Here is a 22047-nt window from a genome sequence, read left to right on the forward strand (position 1 = left end):
GCAATACATTTGAATTGAACATAATTACTGAGATGAACTTATCATAGAGTTTTAAACTTAGAAATATTACTTTTTAAACATTGTATCGTAAATGAAAACGGTCTACTGGTTCATTTACTGATTATACAGATATGTAATTCAGTGGAATAAAGACGCATTTAGCACGAAGAACAGTTCGTTGAAATCTATTCTGCTATTTAACATGACGCTTTCCAAGTACACAAGATATTCGATCAGCAAGACTCTCGTACGGGAGTTACTAAACTTTAAGAAACAAGTCAGTTCTTTCCTGAAATCTGGTGTATACTGTTGCAAAACTTTTTAACGCATTATTCGGCCTGCTTTATATACTGAAACGCCAGCCGTTTGTCGGACGATTTAAAATTACAGCAAAAAACGTTGTTTAGAAACACCTATACATAAATAATTTGAATGATACAACTCGAGCGGTAGTATTATAAGTGCAAATGCAAATGCATGTGTTTATAGTCTGATTACGAAACTAGACTCTTCTTCAATCGACTTTGACATTTGCCCCCGATCACTGGGATATAAGTCGTCCGTTTACATTCGGCGCAGTATGCATCCACGGCACATTGGCTTATTTCCCTCACAGGTACCCATTTATACTCCTGGGTGGAGAGGAGCAAGCGTGGGATTAATTTTTTGCTCATGAAAATTCCGTGGTCTGAGCGGGATTCGAACAAGGGATCTTCCAATTCCTAGACCAGTATCCTACCACTAGACCACGGTCCCACAGCAGATGCTGTTTCACTGTAAGGTCCATAAATAAATATTTTGAATGATAAAATTCGGAAGGGTATGCATTACCCTCAAAAAATAAATAAATAGGTAAAATGATCACATTTGCCGTCGCATTATGACAAAATAAACAGAGACTGTAATTGAATCTTATACTATCACAATAACCATCTGCCCCATAAATACAGTGAGCAAGTTCATAGCGGCAACATCAAAATAAGTTAAATAGCTTGAGTATTTGCTGCCAAGATTTTAAAACATCCATCCATGGTGGACAAAGTTTATCTCATGAGAAAATCTAAAGCGCAAACCCACGGTGAAGATGCATATCGGTGGCCTTTCTGTCAAAATGCTGCCTCACTGTTCATTCTTGGCTGCCTCTCTGTCATAAACAAGAACAATGGATGATCGTAATTCACAAAACAGATAAGACAATCTAAAATTTAAACCCGTAAACACATTTGAGCATAAAAAGAGGTGGCCCATAAGTTGAAACATGTATCCAGCTACAGGTTCACAGTATTCCGCAGGTCCAAACACTTATCACAAACTCTATCGAAGATGAAATGATTCAGGGACCTATACAAATATGGTCCCTGAATGATTCAAGCATAGCGAAATCGCAACAAATGAACTTTCCTGTCCTTGAGTGGTTTATCTCTTCATTTTAATCGCTATTTATTTAATATTGATAATAACCTGAGAAACACTTGCACTAGATTAATTATATTCATGGTCTCAGATTCTAAAGTTGCCATTATATTTGTGATTCGGTCGCTCATAAATTTCTAGCCCATTAAAGGTTATGTGTAACCTTAATATGACTGATCGCAGAGTCACTTCCCTTATTAATAAATTTGTGTACTACAAGCAATCTGGTATTATTTGTTGATTACACCAAGTTGTTAAACACAATACGTACACTAGACATAGCGATTCTAAAATTTAAAGCTTCTATGCAAGTTCTCATCAAAGTTCTGATAGAATAATATCAAAACAAAATAAAACCGATGTCACACCAATGAATTATGAACTAGAAACATCCTTATACGTGTGCTCAATTCTAGTCAGAAAGATGCTTTAACTGTTTCCCCTTTTCATGTAGTCCGCTTTGAACTCGAAAGGAAAGTTATAGCAGAAACAGTTTAAGCACTTTTTTTACTTGATTTTAGCATCTTTGTGTAAAGTATGTTAACAATCGAGACTTACGAGTCGGCTGTGCTTTAGCTTACACATAACTTAAGTCCTTATTTTCTTGTTTTCTTCATAAATCCGCTGTTACCACTTGAACAAGTATGGTGGGCCAGAAATGATAATTTACACAAAAAAATGAAAGATACAAAAATATTGAAAACATTTTAATTAAATCCCTTTAATTTTATAGCGTATATTAATTATATATAAATAATGATTTATAAATGTGTTTGTTAAAGTGATGTTTTACACATATTCAAAAGGTTTCAATAAGATTTATATTTATCTTTCTGGTCAACCATACTTTTTTCTTTCTATTTTTGACTCCAGTTGTTTACATTTTTCTTACAAAAAAGGATGCTTTTTTCAGTGTTTCTAGTGTGTTATATTTAATAATACTCTTACACTATATTCTATAGTGGTGTATGTTCCAGCTGGTATCAGTGTATTTATGAAGAAAATAAGAAAATAAGGACTTTAGTCGCCCAAGAAGAAAGTGGTTTTTAAGGTGAAAAAATGTGATTATTTACTCTTTTTGAAAGATTTCATTAGAACTGGTTCATGTATCACTGAAGTATATGCTATTTTAATTGTGCATATTTTTCCAAACTTAATATAGAATGCTTATATAAGGAATTATTCTTTAACATTACCCCACCCACTTCTGACCATTTCATAAAGTGATATGTCCTTAATGAGGGTATGCATGTAAATGAGTTCTGTATGTGATATCATTGTCTAGGATTAAGAGTTGACACCTGTGTGAACACTCTGTACGTCAATTTAAAGTAAATTACTTCCTTCAATTTTCTAAATTGCATTTGCTTAAATGACAGACAGTCATGTGGAACACATGGCTTCATTACTCAAGGAACAAATAACTCAGAGAAATTCATTTTAAAGTGCATTTATGACCTCATATTTGCTTAATGTTTTGGTTTTATTGCATCAAATTTTTGTATTTCAATGGTACCAGACCTGTTCCCCAAAGGGCCAACAAGAACATTAAAACTATACGTTGTAAGTTGGTATATTTTCACTTCAAGGTGATGCTTAAAAAGGGCAAGGTGGATAGCCAGGCAAGTTTATTGTCCTCTTTTAATTTGCTAAAAACAAAGAATTTCTGAGACTTACACATGTAATTAGCATGTTGAAGCATGTTTTTCATTTTTTATAAGGAAATTAACCTATTTGTGTTTAACTATAAACAGGGCTTTTTCGTTGTTGCTGTGATTCTGTCATATTTCCAAAGGATTTTTTGTGTGTGCAAATCCATTCACAAAATTCCCAATTAATGGTGTGACAGTTGGATGTTTGGAAATAAAGCTGTTTGGAGTTATAAATAAAAATATATAATTTATAAATGAAATAATACTTTTTTTGGAATGAGTAATTGAAGCCTAAGTTTCCAATTTTAATTGGCTTTTGTCATATTTCTAAAATGGTAAGAAAAGGCCCTGTCAAAATCTCTTAACCCTATTTTTATTAAGAAGATGTGCAGAATTATTGCAGCGTACAAACTTACAAAGTAAAACGCACTGTGGTATTTTGCTCTTTATTATTTCCTCACCAGCTCCTGATTTTAAAGTTTTAGCTTCATCAGTATACCTTTGACGGACTAGCAACCTGTTTTTCATGTGAGAGAGTGCTCACTGCTTCACTGAAATGGGGGATAATCGAGATGATGATGAACTCAGTATTCCCAGAGCCTCTCTCAACAAGATGATCAAGGAGGTAAGCATTCAGTACTACCCTGGGATCAAGGAGGTAAGCATTCATTACTACCCTGGGATCAAGGAAGTAAGCATTCATTACTACCCTGGGATCAAGGAGGTAAGCATTCATTACTACCCTGGGATCAAGGAAGTAAGCATTCATTACTTCCCTGGGATCAAGGAGGTAAGCATTCATTACTACCCTGGGATCAAGGAAGTAAGCATTCATTACTACCCTGGGATCAAGGAGGTAAGCATTCATTACTACCCTGGGATCAAGGAAGTAAGCATTCATTACTACCCTGGGATCAAGGAGGTAAGCATTCATTACTACCCTGGGATCAAGGAGGTAAGCATTCATTACTTCCCTGGGATCAAGGAGGTAAGCATTCATTACTACCCTGGGATCAAGGAGGTAAGCATTCATTACTACCCTGGGATCAAGGAGGTAAGCATTCATTACTACCCTGGGATCAAGGAGGTAAGCATTCATTACTACCCTGGGATCAAGGAGGTAAGCATTCATTACTACCCTGGGATCAAGGAAGTAAGCATTCATTACTACCCTGGGATCAAGAAGGTAAGCATCCATTACTACCCTGGGATCAAGGAGGTAAGCATTCATTACTTCCCTGGGATCAAGGAGGTAAGCATTCATTACTACCCTGGGATCAAGGAGGTAAGCATTCATTACTACCCTGGGATCAAGGAGGTAAGCATTCATTACTACCCTGGGATCATGGAGGTAAGCATTCATTACTTCCCTGGGATCAAGGAGGTAAGCATTCATTACTACCCTGGGATCAAGGAGGTAAGCATTCATTACTACCCTGGGATCAAGGAGGTAAGTATTCATTACTACCCTGGGGTTTTCATAGACTCACAAAGTCAATACTTAAAACTGATCTAAAGACCCGCAACTCTAAGAGATGGTACGATTGTGTAATTATTTTATTTGAAATATTATTGTTGAAATGAAGAGTACAAAAATCAGATTTTTGAAAATAAAATCAAAGATTCCAAATGAGTGGACTTTGCACTCAATGTTCAACAGTCTCCCGCTAACCAAGAGGGTTTTTGTATTGGGCTTAGCACTAAATTATCATTATAAATAATTGATATTGTAATTGAAGATGATACCTAATGTTTGTGCTGTTATTGCAGTTTATGCCAAATGTGTGTGTTATTATAACATGTGATCCCAATGTGTGTGTTGGTATTACAGGTGATCCCAATGTGTGTGTTGGTATTGCAGGTGATACCCAATGTGTGTGTTGGTATTGCAGGTGATACCCAATGTGTGTGTTGGTATTGCAGGTGATCCCCAATGTGTGTGTTGGTATTGCAGGTGATCCCCAATGTGTGTGTTGGTATTGCAGGTGATATCCAATGTTTGTGTTGGTATTGCAGGTGATCCCCAATGTGTGTGTTGGTATTGCAGGTGATACCCAATGTGTGTGTTGGTATTGCATGTGATCCCCAATGTGTGTGTTGGTATTGCAGGGGATCCCCAATGTGTGTGTTGGTATTGCAGGTGATACCCAATGTGTGTGTGTGTTGGTATTGCAGGTGATACCCAATGTGTGTGTTGGTATTGCAGGTGATACCCAATGTGTGTGTTGGTATTGCAGGTGATACCCAATGTTTGTGTTGGTATTTCAGGTGATACCTAATGTGCGTGTTGCCAACGATGCCAGAGAGCTAATTCTCAACTGCTGTACTGAATTCATTCACCTGGTATCCACAGAGGCCAATGACATCTGCAACAAACAGATGAAAAAGACCATCTCACCTGAACATGTGCTGGCAGGTCTGTGTCTTATCAGGGCTCCACTTGGCTATAAGTGCCTTCGGCTATATTTACCATATGACATCTAAAGTCTTGTTATTTTATATGTGATTGGGTTTATGAGAAAAAGTTGTCAAAATGGACATTTTTGTAGCAAAATTTGCATATGCACAGCCAATTTTAAAGTTGAACTCCAGAATTTTTAAGTTTTGTCAAAATTGCAGACCCACTAACCTTTACATGCTGTAGCATGTTGAGACCTTTGTTTGCAAACCTGTCATGCTTTGTACAGTTCATATGCTCTAAAAATTATTTCTTGATTTTGGGAGGAAGTTAAAGTTTTTCAAAATAAACCAACATTTGTATTTAAATTGTCAACCTTATTTATATTTTTTGTTTCCTATGTCTGTTGGTTAGGTTCTCATTTGTGTTTTAGCAATTCTTTTGAAAAAAAATCTAATTATTTTCAATGTTTTGAAGTCTTGTTTCTGAGATCATCTATGGGCTTTAAATGTTTAAGCGACTTCTATATCTTTACTGACCTACAGCATTATTTTTTGATAGATGACTCGACTTAATACATGTATTCTTTTTTGGTTTTATAAAACACAGGGTATTGGATATATGTGAGTTGATAAGGTTGTAAAACAAATACACTGTAAACATGTAAGCAAAGAGTCAAGGGCCATAAAATAACATATTTCTCTCATATATAATATTGGCGTCCTCTGTCTAGCGACAGACATGCAAAACCAATCGTGGTTTGTTGCTTAGTGGCAATCATCCAGTTATATTACAACACGTGCGTAACTCTGCCTCTTGAATATTTGACCGAAAATGACCACAGAGTAAACAATTACAGCTGTGCGTGATGCACACATTAAACAAGACTATTGCCAAGCAATATATGTCCCCTACTGGCTCCACCATTGTCAGAAATTCCACCATAGTCAGATTTTTTTTTATTTGTTGCCATAGCAACCAGAATTTTTGACGTAGGAACAAAATGAAATGACGTGCATAATGTCCATATTGCCATCTATCCATGTTTCAAGTTTTACAAAAAAATATTAAGAACTTTTAAAGTTATGGCTGGATCCAGAAAAGTGTGACGGACTGACGGACAGAGCGCAAACCGTAAGTCCCCTCCGGTGAAACCGGCAGGGGACAATAAATGATTCAATCATGCTATATCCCGATCAGCAATTGAAATTACTTGTCCTGTTGTTGAAAATTTGACCTGAACACACACGCACTAGTATATTCTTGTACCACTTTGGACCCCCAATAATGAGCAGGTAGAGGTATGACTGAGTTTATGCTGGCGTCACTCCAACATATTGCTATGAAATAAATAGTAGGAAAATGATATCCCTTAACACTGGTAGGCTTATATTTTGAAATTCATTCCTGTAATTTCAGCTCTTGACAGCCTCGGGTTTGGGGCCTACAAGGAGGATGCTACGGAGGTACTGCGGGAGGCGAAGGCAGTGGCTGCCAAACGTCGCCGTGGTAGCACAAGGCTTGAAAACCTCGGCATCCCTGAGGAGGAGCTGTTACGGCAGCAACAGGAGCTGTTTGCACAGGTGTGTGTTGGGGGCTGAGAGTTGGGGGCGTTGTCTGTCACACATTGATGAATATGGGGTGGGCTTTAATAAGGAGACATCTATGAAAAATGTCAGCTTCTGTGACATATTTGCCCCCCTTAAAGTGGGAGCCTTAAGAATTGCACTTGTCTGTATGTATTAAAGTACAAAAAGTGTGTGCACTTAACTCATCTGAAACAGGTGGGTGGATTTTTCTGAAATTTTAACAGCTGAATGACCTTAATATGTAGGTAATTTTAGAGGAAGGAATTTTGGCCGTGGCCGGTTTTGCAGAATTGTGGCCCTTTGTCTGTTTTTATGCCCCCGGATTAAATGATCGGGGGTATATTTTTTTTGGCCTGTCTGTCTGTCATTGTATGTGTCTGTCTGTCACTGTATGTGTCCCAAAACTTTAACCTTGTGCATAACTTTTGCAATATTGAAGATAACAACTTGATATTTGGCATGCATGTGTAGCTCAATGAGCTGCACATTTTGAGTGGTGAACGGTCAAGGTCATCCTTCAAGGTCAAAGGTCAAATATATGGCTTCAAAGTGGCGCATGAGGGGCATTGTGTTTCTGACAAACACATCTCTTGTTTCTTTGTATAATTTATAATTCCCAACATAATGTGTAATGTACTCCTGTTTAACAACAAAATTTCAATTACATTGTCACAGCTGAAGTAAAGAAGGAATTTTGTCTCAAACCAACTCTTGAATAGTTGTGCCCTCTAGTTAAAATTTTCCACTATTAAACATGCTCTATGAATACTTTTATTTACAATGTATAGGTTTTTGTATTTGCAAAAATAAAAATCATTATGAATACTTCTACCCATAATTGATTGCTTCTTGTACTTTCTTTAATGAATGCATTATGAATGCTTCAACTGATAATTGTCTTTGCATTTAAATGAATACTTTTACCCATAATTGACTGGTTCTTATATTTTTGTCTATACACTTCTACCCATAATAGTCTGATTCTTGTTTTTGCATCAATAATTGCATTGTGAATATTTCTACATATGTTTCATTTTTTCTTTTGTTTAGCTCCACTGGCCAGAGGCCAGCGGGGCTGATGTCATGGTCCTGTGTCCGTCGTGCGTGCGTCCTTGCATGTGTTAACTTTTCCTTAAAACATCTTCTTCTCCTAAACTGCTGGTCCAATTCTGATGAAATTTCTCAGGAATGTTCCTGGGGTGAACCTCTTTCAACCTATTTTGTGAAAATTTTAAAAATCTGCTTGTCCATAACCATTGGGCCTAGGGCTACCAAATTTGGTATGTAGTGACATCTTATAGTCCTCTACCAAGTTTGTTCAAATTATGCCCCTGGGGTCAAGTTTGACCCTGCCCCGAGGGTCACAAAATTGAACATATGCTTATATAAGGCCTATTTTGTGAAAACTTTAAAAATCTTCTTGTCCATAACTGTATGGCATAGGGCTACCAAATTTGGTATGTAGTGACATGTAATAGTTCTCTTCTTAGTTTGTTCAATTTATGCCCCTGGGGTCAAATTTGACCCTGCCCCGGGGGTCACAAAATTGAATATATGCTTATAAAGGTCTTATTTTTTGAAAACTTTACAAATCTTTCTGTCCATAAACATTGGGCCTAGGGCTACCAAATTTGGTATGTAGTGACATCTTATAATCCTCTACCAAGTTTGTTTTAAAATCTTTCTGTCCATAACCGTATGGCATAGGGCTACCAAATTTGGCATGTAGTGACATGTAATAGTTCTCTTTTTAGTTTGTTCAAATTATGCCCCCTGGGGTCAAATTTGAAACTGCCCCGGGGGTCACAAAATTGAATATATGCTTATAAAGGGCTTATTTTGTGAAAACTTAAAAAATCTTTCTGTCCATAACCATTGGGTCTAGGGCTACTAAATTTGGTATGTAGTGACATCTTATAGTCCTCTACAAAGTTTGTTCAAATTATGCCCCTGGGGTCAAATTTGACCCTGCCCTGGGGGTCACAAAATTGAACATACGCTTATATGGAGTCTATTTTGTGAAAACTTTAAAAATCTGCTTGTCCATAAACATTGGGCATAGGGCTACCAAATTTGGTATGTAGTGAAATCTTATAGTTCTCTACCAAGTTTGTTCAAATTATGCCCCTGGGGTCAAGTTTGACCCTGCCCCGGGGGATCACAAAATTGAACATATGCTTATATAATGCCTATTTTGAGAAAACTTAAAAAAAAATATTGTCCATAACCATTAGGCCTAGGGCTACACAATTTGGTATGTAGTGACATTGTATAGTCCTCCACTTAGTTTGTTCAAATTATGCCCCAGGAGTCAAATTTGACCCTGCCCTGGGGGCCACAAAATCGATTATATGCTTATATAGTGCCTATTTTGTAAAAACTTTAAAAATCTTTATGTCCTTTACCATAAGGCATAGGGCTACCAAATTTGGTATGTAGTGACATCTAATAGTTCTCTACCAAGTTTGTTCAAATTATGCCCCTTGGGTCAAATTTGACCCTGCCCGGGGGGTCACAAAACTGAACATACGCTTATATGGGGCCTATTTTGTGAAATCTTTAAAAATCTTCTTGTCATAAACCATTCAGACTATGGCTACCAAATTTGGTATGCAGTAACATCTTATAGTCCTCTACCAAGTTTGTTCAAATTATGCCCTTTGGGTCAAATTTGACCCTGACCCGTGGGTCACAAAATTGAACATTATATACACTTATATCTTGCTTATTTTGTGAAAACTTTTAAAATATTCTTTTCCTTAACTCTTGGACCTAGGGCTACCATATTTTGTATGTACATGTAGTAAGATATAGTAGTCCTCTACAAAGTACGCTCAAATTATGCCCCTGGGGTTAAATTTGACCAAGCCCAGGGGATCACAAAAGTGTACATGTGCTTAAATAGGGCCTATATTTAAGTATTTGCACATGCATAGAATATTTGTTTCAGCCTTTTTTCAGCAGTGGAGCGATACAGGGCCATCATGGCCCTTTTGTTTTGCATTAATGATTGCATTATGAAGACTTTAACCCATACTTGTCTGGTTCTTGTTAGCTCACCTGTCAAGAAGTGACATGGTGAGCTTATGTGACCGTGTGATGTCCGGCGTCCTTATGTGCGTGCTTGCGTGTGTGTGTGTGCGTGTCTCCGTCAACAATTTGTTTGTGTAGACAGTAGAGGTCACAGTTTTCATCCATTCTTTATGTAATTTGTTCAGAATGTTTATCTTGATGAAATCTGGGTTGGGATTGTGTTAGAGTCATCTGGGGTCAAAAACTAGGTCACTAGGTCAAAAACTAGGTCACATAATAGGTCAAATAATAGAAAAAACTTGTGTAGACAGTAGAGGTCACAGTTTTCATCCAATCTTTATGAAATTTGGTCAGAATGTTTATCTTGATGAAATCTGGGTTGGGATTGTATTTGGGTCATCGGGGTCAAAAACTAGGTCACTAGGTCAAAAACTAGGTTAAATAATAGAAAAAAACTTGTGTAGACAATAAGGGTCGCAGTTTTCATCCAATCTTTATGAAATTTGGTCAGAATGTTTATCTTGATAAAATCTGGGTTGGGATTGTATTTGGTTCATCGGAGGTCAAAAACTAGGTCACAAGGTCAAATAATAGAAAAAACGTCAACAATTTGTTTGTGTAGACTGTAGAGGTCAAAGTTTTCATCCAATCTTTATGAAATTTGGTCAGAATATTTATCTTGATGAAATCTGGGTTGGGATTGTATTTGGGTCATCTGGGGTCAAAAACTAGGTCACTAGGTCAAAAACTAGGTCACTAGGTCAAAAACTAGGTCACTAAGTCAAATAATAGAAAAACCTTGTATTGACAATAGAGGTTACAGTTTTCATCCAATCTTTATGAAATTTGGTCAGAATGTTTATCTTGATAAAATCTGGGTTGGGATTGTATTTGGGTCATCTGGGGTCAAAAACTAGGACACTAGGTCAAATAATAGAAACACCTTGTGTAGACAATAGAGGTCACAGTTTTAATCCAATCTTTATAAAATTTTATCAGAATGTTTATCTTGATGAAATCTGGGTTGGGATTGTATTTGGGTCACCTGGGGTCAAAAACTAGGTCACTAGGTCAAATAATAGAAAAACCTTGTGTAGACAATAGAGGTCACAGTTTTCATTTAATCTTTATGAAATTTGGTCAGAATGTTTATCTTGATGAAATCTGGGTTGGGATTGTATTTGGTTAGTCAGGTGAGCGATTTAGGGCCATCATGGCCCTCTTGTTTTTGTAGAAATATTAGCATTAATACTATTTCTACTCAGATTGAACTTGTTTTGTTATTAACATTGCTAGGCTCGACAAGAGCAAGCCCAGAAAGAACAGGAGGAGTGGCAGCAGTTACAACAGGTCAGATCTTATATAATATGCCTTTAACAATCTTAATAAAACGTGTAATGTATTCCTGTTGTATAAGGCATTAATGATATGTATGCTATACATGTACCTATATAAAATCTTAATAAACAAGGGCTGTTTGTAAAACATGCATGCCCCCCATATGTGCTCTCCGTTGTAGTGACAGCCATTGTGTGAATATGTTTTTTGTCACTGTGACCTTGACCTTTGACCTAGTGTCCTGAAAATATGTACTATATTCGTTTATAAATCTTAACACAATATGTACTACCGGTATATTCCGGTATAATGTTAACAAGATCTGTGCTATATTCCGGTATAAAGCTTAACACAATATATACTATATTCCGGTATAATGTTAACAAAATTCGTGCTATATTCCGGTATAAAGCTTCACACAATATGTAAAATATTCCGGTATAAAATCTTAACAAAATTTGTACTATATTTCAGTATAAAATCTTAACAAAATATGTAATATATTCCGGATAGTAAATCTTAACTAAATATTTACTATATTGCAGAACAAAATCTTAAAAATGAAAAAATAAACAGGCTTAATCAATAAGTGGAATACTGTGGATTTATTGTATGTCATTGACATAATATTTTGTTGATTCATTCAATCTGGCATGTTTGTTGGATCTTTAATTTGTAGATTAAAAAAAAAAATTTGTTGATTGTCATATAAATTTTCGCTGAAAATTTAATAACGTGGTTGAGCCGACCCACAAAATGAAAAGACAATTCATGTCTTACAAATAAAATTTGTTTTACAGTACAATCTTACGAAAATAAATGTCATATTTTTTTCACTTCTGTTTTTGTGACCCCTTTTACCATTCTTGCTGGACTACCTTTTTAGCATGATTTATTGTAACTATACAGCTTTGATAATACAAGAAATTGACTGTTAATACAGGTGTTCATCTTTAGTAGTTTCCACTCTAATAACTTCCAAGGAAACATTTTTTTTTGTCGAACCCTAATTATCGTGAACTTGTGTGGTTCCTCACAAAAAACCACAACAAAAGTTCAACAAACGTTTTAGTCTGAATTCTTACATGCGACATTATAAAAAACCAATCAAACGAAAATGCCATATTTTATGTATCCATGAAATTTCATGTCAACACAAATGAATGAGTCTACAGCTCGTGTGACAATGCGACTTCTCTGCAGGTGATGCAGCAACAACAGCCTGTGACAGCAGTTGGAGGACTAGCAGGGCCATCAGCAGCTGATGCTGAAGATGATGACGATGATTATTCTTGATGCGTGCTGACCCATCTCCGTTACATCGCCTTATGTTCTGATCGATATGTCATAATTGTATTAATATTTACAATGCATTATTAGACATTGTATGGTTAATTTTCTGTTGTCAGTGTGTATTAATGGTAACGATTTTATCTTTCAGTATATTGGTAATTTATGTTACCTGTGTTGCTAGAAAGGAAAATGAGCTTATATGTCAAATAATGAAGTGCTTTGAAATGTTCATAACATATAATGTCTCATTTTATGTTGTTGCGGCGTTTTAATAGTTCATTGGTGTTAACAGGATGCGGAAAACAATTATCTCATTCTTATACTTGTTTGCCTGGCCTGAAGCAATGACCTTTCAAATTTCGATGATTCTTTAATCTCTGTTTTCTTTTTGTTATGACGTTTGTTGGTATTGAATTTCTGTTTGTATCTGGTTCTATGCATTTGTATAACACTGTTAGAATGATATAACATGTTTGCATTATATCACATGTATTGTCTGAGGTATACTTATAGTTTATTAAGCTTTACACATGTTGTTATTGATCGCATAAACCATTTAAATCGAAATGGTGGCTGCATCAAACAGGTGTTTTCGGTTTTATAACTTAAGTTTGCATTTGATGAAACTTTAAATATAACAAGCTTGCACGATGACCTAGCTTTTGGATTGTATTAAGGATATGTTGGGTCAAGGTCAATGTCAAGGTCACCATTCCTAAAAATAAAAAGACAGTTTCTGTTACATAACTGTAGTTTGGCTGGAGATATTATACTGATGTTTTTTTGTAGGTAGTTTACTTAGCGACCTTGCTTGAGAATACATTTGGTCCAGTTTGGTAAAGGTCACTGTGACTTAAAATAGAAAAACTGCAAACAAGTTGTTTTGGCCAATAGCTCAAGTTTGCATTAACCAATGGTGATTCAATGTTCGATATAGAAAGCTTGCATATAGACTTAGCTTGGGTTTGTAGTTTTGGCGTGTTAGTTCAATGTCAAGGTTACTTACTAAAAATTGATAAATGGCTTACTCTCATCCTGAATTTAGATGGAGGTATTAAACAGAAGTTTTCTAGATAAGTAGATTTCACTTGGAATGTATTTGGGACGAGTTGGATCAAGGTCATGGTCAGTGTTACTTTAAAAAGAAAAAGTGTTTAACGCTCAACGGCATGGTTTGGATGTAAGAATTATGCTAAAGCTTTGTTTGTAGGTAGCTTGAATACAGACCTTGTTTGGGATTGCGCAATTATGTAAATTAATATTTTCAACATTGAAAACCTGGTTTCAGAGCGATGTGATGTTTTTTGAATACACATTTAAAACAAACTGCAGTCATCTTCAATACAATCAACTGATTAACAAATATAGATTGGCCACTTTTACTAGTATAGCTTCTTAAATTGTATATTGCCCTACTTTAAGATAATTAAATCATGTGTAAATTGGTCATTCCATAACTAGTGACCTGTTACATGAAACAGTTTAACAGTCCCAAGTAGAAGCTGTGTGATGAATTTATATGACGATCTATGACTTATCCATATCTGATTTGCATTGAATTATTAATTGTCCATACATTGATGTAATACTAGTTTGACGTTATTGTTCATTTAGGTCGATTTTATTTATGATTGTAATGCAATATGTCATTGGAATAAAATCATGAAACTAATTCATATGCCTGATTGTAGTGCTATGTTTCAGGAATGTATAGATCTTGCGTTGTCAGGCCCCTCAACTACGAGCATTTAGAATATCAGACTTAACCTCCCACTAATGATTGTTTCTCAAACTTCAAATGTTAATCAACTGAGACTATGATTATTCTCAAGTTTGATCATAGTTGAGTTCAACTTTGAGACTCAAATAATAAGATTGTAAATGACATAGCCGACCTTACTTTATTCAGTAAAATTGCATAAATAAGGAGGCATTTTTGTCCGAGTATCAATTACAAACATTCTGAAGTTCAAACTTATTCGTAGTACATGTATTTATTAAATTATATAATCTCAAATATGACAATTATTCGGATTGGTCAATAGTTCAAGTTTAGCCTGAGCTCAAGATTTAACTAGATATAAGATAAAGACATTTAGTGTCACATTAGCTGACACATCGTTTATGACAAGAGCCATGCGCATGTGTAAATGACAAACAAGTGACTGCATAACAAAAGCTTAGCTTTGTGAGTGTTCAGGACGACCGTTCATATTAGACTGTGTCAAGGTCGTTGTTAAAACGCGAATAATATAACTAGTGTTTAATGAAATAAATGTGTTTATTGCTTCTGGTCAAATCCATTACATATAGGCGCTGATAATGTTTTTGTTATTGTTTGTGTTTGTTCAAATCGAGTCCCTAGCGCCACAGACCCGAGTCGGTGGCTCTAATGGCAGCGTTATGACAGGTTTCTTCGAATGCTCCCAATCTCTGCCCAGCAACAAAAAAAAAACAAGAGCGAAGATATTCTTTAGGTACTTCATATATGATATGTACCCAGTTAACATCAGAAAGAAGTTGAGTTCAACGTAAATAACGTTAAATTACAAATTAAATATTAACGTCAGGGCTTCTTGTGAACAAAATAACGTGGTATAATTTTGAAAAATTGCAGGCGTATTAATGTTTTACAAGAGATACACATACATATAAGTGTTGCTTATAACCTAATTTAATTGTAACTATGTATATTTCGCTGAAATATTTGGCTTTTTGACGATTCCTTAACAAAGCATTTTAAATGCACACACCCTTGTCTATGTAAGTACCGACGATGACTTGATTAAACTTTATTGGAAAAGTTATTACAACCAAAGGTGTGCACTGAACCATATATATTCCGCTCGAATGCTCAGTAGAAATGGGACCTGGAGTATTTACAATTGAATTCAGTCTTCTGCGATACAACGTCTGCCAAAAACTGAATTTCTCTGAAAGGACTTTCCGATCGAGTGCCTATGGGGATTTATAACTTCTAACGAAGCATCGACGAGCATTCATACATTCACTTATATCTAAGTTACCATTCGGAAATCTTTCAAACCAATTATCAACTTCGATCAGTGTTATCAAATCATATTTACAAAAGGGCAATTTACCGGAAATCTGGACCCGTCAGACTGGTTACACTGCATGGAGATAAGGGATGTGCGGTAAAGCGTATTTAAGAGTAGAGACTCTAAAATTAATCTTTTTCTCCTGAGAGGTCACAGGGGCAGGTCGGGCTACCGTAACCTCGTGAAGAGGCCAGTAGGACCTGTAAATAAACTCTGAAACACACGCGGGGTCCAGCGAATTGACTGGTAGTTTGCCCGGTCCCCGGCCTTCGGGTTTGTGGGGTCAAGGTCCCATCTGGAAAACATGCGCTGATGCAAACAATGACAGGCTAGTATAAACTAGTATTCTTTTGATTCTTATATACACGCATATTGTACTAATTAGAACATTTCATTTGATGTTAAAGGGACCGTCCAACAGATAAAGCGTTGTATCGACGCGAAACGATATTTTGGGAAACTACGAGGATTGCTTATATAGCTAAAAAATACATCCGCTTTAAACATGAGCGTGGATGGTCGAGTTGTCTAAGCGAGAGCATTTTTACTCCAGGAATCCAGGGGTCAGTGGTTCGAGCCCTGTTGAGGGTTACTTTTTCCCTTTTTTTAAATTGTATTCTTGTTTTTTTTTCTGGAGATTTTTAGTTCAAATGTTTAAATTTATCAATATAAAGCATTTAAAGCATTTAATGACAAGCTTCAATACATGCCAAAATCTGTTGGACGGCCCCTTTAATTTGTAAAGTATATGTCACTCCATATATTAATCAATGGTATGTAATTTATAAATATTACATGTCTGACAGGTCGATAGTAAATTTTTCAACTTGAGGAAATACTGTCAACCGAGGCGTGATTGCTAAGGTAGCGGGAGACAGCATTTTTTGGAGCGGGCGACAGTATTTTTTTTTTGGACAGTAATTTTTTCCCGCTGGGTCTCGCAGTATTTCTATGCCACGATGGCCTATGTAAATAAAGCATTGTGAATATAAGTGAGGTATAATAATACTTTTCATTATATAAACGAAACAAATCAGTACCATACAATCCAACAAGCGTTTTGTATTGATACAAAATTATATCAACATTCGGACAAGGTAGACAATTTGCATATATATATTTATCCACGCAAGCACAAACGTTGAATTGTCTACCTAGGCAATTGTGATTTAGCGAGTTATTACACAGAAAACAGATATATTGCATCTTCAAATGTTGATTCTTTATATCATCCATAATTATACCTGAACTTACTTGTTCCAGATCCAGCAGCGTAGACACCAATAAGAATAATTAGATAAGAACCTACCCAATTAAGGGAGATAATTTTGAAAAGTTGCGGCAGAAGTGACCCGTAGAAGAGAAGACGAACATGTTCAGCTGTATAACATTATCCGTTTTAAGTGCTCACTTGTTGACGAATGTGAAGAAGTCGTTGAGCGCCCTTGTTTCCACGGAGCTCGTGCAGACCTGCAGGGCCGCCACAGGGTAATAGTGCACGTAGTTCACGCACATCTCATCCGTGATAGCAAACCCACCCTTCAAATGGAGGTTATGTACATTGGGAATGTCATATGGGGCCCTGCTACAGAAACAACTTACGGATTGGATGAATGGCCCTGAAGACATTTCCACGTAAATGCGTAATGGATTAGCTCTAAATATTGATACGTGTATTTTGCGAAACTTCAAAACTTGAAATGAAATCAATTGGCAAAGATTCGCGTGTTATTTTCAATATTATCAATTTACTAGAACTTAAAAAATTCTTAGTATGAAGGCATCTAATCTAAATTCAAAAATATGTAATGAACGCCGTCTCTCTTATCTCAATTATTTCACTAACCCACTTTATTGGTCGCTAATGTGAGTCGTTCTATCCGGAGCAGGGACACCATTGATTGACTCTTAGTGAAATTAGACTAAACAATCAAACAAATTTAACACGTCCATGTTTTAACCACTTTACAACATATTGATCGGTCGAGTTCGATTAGAGTAGCCTTACGATGGTAGCGTTGTCTCGGTTTAGAGTTGAATCTTCACACGTTGTGATCAGCGCGTCCCCCTGAAATGTTTATAAGCTTGTTTGGTAATATTGTATACATTTGAGTAAAAATTAAAATAAATATGTGGAGTTTAAAGCACCATAAGTTTATGTTTATACCTATAGCCATACTATAAAGATGGATTTAATATACAGGCCAGAGACACGTCATACCGAAGTACTCTGACGGGCTTCGGAAGCCTTCGGATCTCTTGAAAGTGCTGGCTGTAGTGGTTGTCACGGTTAGCTCCGGAAGTTCCCGACCTAAGCGCACGTGCTTCGTGTAGACGCGGCGTCCCGTCAAATGAATGTGCAGCTGGGAAGCGTAGATGAAAATTCCACCTTCCGGTAAGCCCTGGTGTATTTAATTAATTTACAATTATTTTAATGTGCAATGGTGTTCTTTAAGCGCATTTCTCGGAATAAAAGTAGTGCGAATTACGGACAATGTGTTTATTAAATTATTTCCGATTTTAAATTTCGAGGACAAATGACTTATATTGTACAGTAAATGGTAAGTGTTTGTTTATCAACGAAATTGATTAATTTTTGTTGACACTTGTAAACAATTTTATTTAAGAATGAAAATATACTATATTTCGTCCAATGTAAAATTACATTTTAATTGAGATAGCACGTTTTAGTCATTATATATAAACATGAAGAAAAAAGAATACTGTTGTAACAGGTGAATAGTCATTTAACAAATAATCAAAATCATTAACCAATATACGCGGGAAGGCTAAAAGTTGTATTTTTACCATTTATATATTGATTCCATTAATTTTGATCAAATGTACTTGTAATACTTACCACTTCTGTGCATTCCTCTATGCAGTACCCAGTCAGTTTGAAAAGCGTTTCGTGGGGAGGAATCGCCATTTTGTTGGTGTATTCTAACCCCAGCTCCATTATCCCCGCGTCATGTTCACGTAACGTTGACGTCACAATGAACCGAATTCCGGACGAGTCTAGTTTACCTATAAAAATAAGAGGATTTTAAGTTATCAAAGCTAAAGTACGCATAATTACGATTTCTGGTAAACTTAAGCATAAAGCAGTTTCAAGTAAAAGCAGCCCTAAGAAGTACCGTGGTTAATTTCATCAAGCAAAGATCTCCATCTCTCTGCAGCAGTATCAATCTAGTTGTGTTCTTCGATCATTACCCTAAGATATAACGTGAACAACTCTAACATACACAACAGTTACATTAACAGTTACACGCAATCTTCACATGGAGCCGATTACTTGGTAAAAATGCGCCAGAAGAACGTCCAAGATTTTAACAGATGGGATTTCGACACAATAGAGGACCAAAGGCGCCAATGTTCACACATGGGACCAAAAAGGACTGTTTATAGCTACCTTTTATAGCCATCGGGTTGTTGTAATGCACCTCGAGCATGACGTAGGGAGAGAAACCCGGTCCTCCCACTGGAAACCCCGCCTCCTCGGGAAGTTCCATGGCCTGGGATAAACCAAAATGTTAAATGAGTATAAATTATGTGACATATTTTTGATCGATATTAAGGATAGGGATTGGAAAGTGCACGTCGATATATTGCAAGCCCAGAGTTGTCATACCACAATGTATAGTATACTGATTGTCATGGAATTCTAGCCTCCAAAAACAATAGAGACGTTTGCAAATTTTAAACATCAAATCCGAAAGAACATCTAGCACGGGTGATTCTTTAGGCCAACGGAGTACCTGCGAATGTCCGGTTTAGTGAAAAAATCTAACTCACATGAATCGTGAGTGATTATTGAACCCTCATAAAAAACATAACACCATGGACGCGCGTCAAGTCTACATACGTTACCCATCGAATCCACTTCTACTCACCGTCGCGCCCATTGCCCACGCGCCAATCACCCTGCGACACGCCTCCAGCTCCTTCGGCTTGCCTTCTGATTGGCCAGGCCCGCTGTAGAACGGGACGATCTGATTGGACGGCACCTCGCAGTGGAACACTTCCATGTGGTGGACCAGGTTTTCGCTGCCCTTCTGTATAACTCCTTCGTACTGAATAAAAGGGCGGGACATTAAAGTTATAATAAAGTATAATATGTATAACCTCACAAACGAAGTTTTCGGGGTATTCTGAAATCACTCGGTTGGTCGGTTGGTATGTCAAACTCAACTTGTTGTTCCGTCATTGTGTTTGTCTATGAGTACTGGATATAAAAGAAATTATAATTATAACACATTTATAAACACCAAAACGAAGTTTGTGGGGTATCCTGGAATCACCCTGTCAGTTGGTCGGTTGTTCTGTCACTCTGCACATGTTGCTCCGTCATATTCTTTGTATGTGAGTTTCAGCCCATAACTATGAAACTTTGTATATATGTTGTTTATACTTGTAGACGTGCGAGACGTTATTTGCGTATATGTCGCAATATTCTTCACAGAATTATGTGCATCTGAACCTAGGCGAATTTCTTATTTAGATAATTACATTATTGTATGCATATTTTGTGTCGCAAACTTATCTATTATTGTATGCATTAAAACGAAAGTTAACCTGCTTCAAATGAGAATTTGCAGTGTTATTAACCATCTTAAATGGCTGTGCTTGTAAATCCACAATTTCGTATTTACATATGAGAAAAAATCAGTTTGTCAGTATTAGGCATCAACGAATGAATAATCAACAACTAGTAAGATATAAAGAGATCTTAGTTTCTTTCTACAAGCATTACTTCTCGCTCGGGGGAGGGGAATGGAGAAGGGGGAAGGGAAGTGAAGGAAGAGGAGTAAGATAAGCGATGAACTATTGATATTTACACACATCGAATTGCATAATTTTCCATTTAATTTTTGGCACAAAAGCAAAATTGTGTCATGTGCTGCAGTGTCATATTTCTATTGCATTATATCTATAACAATAGATTTTTGGGGGATGTTCTTTATATTAATTTACCTGAACGATGTGGTGTTTCCCGTTCATCGCAGGAAGCTGCGCAACATGCCACCAGTAGGTTGTCTGCGTGTCCGGTACCACGACCTAGCAACATCGCACATTACCGAAGAGTGGGCATGTTCTATCACAACATTGACAATACTTTGTGCATGTCACAGTACTAGAATAACAATAGGGGCAGCATCATTTTTTTAAACGTGTGATTTATTTGTTCTATGTGGTTCCTATTATATTAGATCTAAGTATTAAGTTTTTATGCAAATAATCACTTGCGTCATATTAAGGAAAAGGGGATGCTCATTAGAATGGCTTGCTTGGAGGTGTCACTGCTATTTCATTTTAATCCTCTCAAGTAATAAATTTTCATAAGGAAACTCAAACGATCGTTCACAGTTTGTTTTTGTATGATCCTACATAAACAAAATAATTGGGAAGGACTACTTTTTTCCAGACATGCGTTCCTTTAAGATTGAAACATCTCCTGACCGTGGGAAACTTTCTTCAACTCGTCAACTCGTCGGATAAATCCAAGCACACACATATACAAACCACATATTCTATAAATCTTTTTTGTAGTAGAAATAAGTTTACATTCGCAATTAAGTGTCAGTTGCTAATATAGAAATATACATATTGCCCTCACGTAATAGACGTAAAGACAATGGAGTTTCCAAGAACGGGAAACGAACAAAACAATCAATGCAGCAACAATGTACTTAATATTAAGTACTGTAGTTGTAAAAAAACCATACCAGTGGGGCTGTTATTTCAAATGACCATACATTTTTTGGCATCACTTTACGACGAATTTCTGGTTTTAAGAGCTGTACGCGCTGAAGTCCGTGGACGTATTTTGTGACGTCAATCCTTATGACGTCATTCATACGCCCCTCTCCCATGAGATAGACGATATGGGTTGTACCCGTCTATGAATCAAATTTTCCGAAATTTGTTTTTGTAGAACAATGTATCAAATCCAACAAATATAATATGATTATAGGTGCTACCTAATTTACAGGCAAAAGCTTTTTAAGTTTTTTTTGATAACCATGTATTTTTAATAAATATATGGACATGATTGTGTTACAAATATTATAATTGTTGCAATAATTACGTAACGCATCCAAAAAAAATCAATCTTAAAACAAGTTACATGGGGTAATGTAACGACTCGCCCCCTTAACGACTCGCCCCATAACGACTCGCCCCACTTTTTATAACGATTCGCCCACATGCATAACGACTCGCCCCACATATATAACGACTCGCCCTATTAAAATAAAATGTTATATTATATA

The 22047-nt window shown here is 36.4% G+C and overlaps 1 protein-coding gene and 1 pseudogene across 1 annotated transcript; one reads left to right on the forward strand and one right to left on the reverse strand.

Moving 5' to 3' along the window:
• Positions 1–2924: 2924 nt before the first annotated feature.
• On the forward strand, positions 2925–7064 carry LOC127839778 (protein Dr1-like). Its single transcript, XM_052368165.1, has 4 exons — positions 2925–3035; positions 3545–3690; positions 5334–5481; positions 6883–7064. Exons 2-4 carry the CDS (start codon positions 3622–3624, stop codon positions 7062–7064), a joined length of 399 nt encoding a protein of 132 aa, XP_052224125.1. The 5' UTR covers positions 2925–3035; positions 3545–3621.
• A 6358-nt stretch (positions 7065–13422) lies between these two features.
• The window catches only part of LOC127839779 (dopamine beta-hydroxylase-like), a 43895-nt pseudogene continuing 35270 nt past the window's right edge, over positions 13423–22047 (reverse strand).

The sequence above is a fragment of the Dreissena polymorpha genome, chromosome 7 (genome assembly GCF_020536995.1).
Source record: "Dreissena polymorpha isolate Duluth1 chromosome 7, UMN_Dpol_1.0, whole genome shotgun sequence".
NCBI classification, from domain to species: domain Eukaryota; kingdom Metazoa; phylum Mollusca; class Bivalvia; order Myida; family Dreissenidae; genus Dreissena; species Dreissena polymorpha.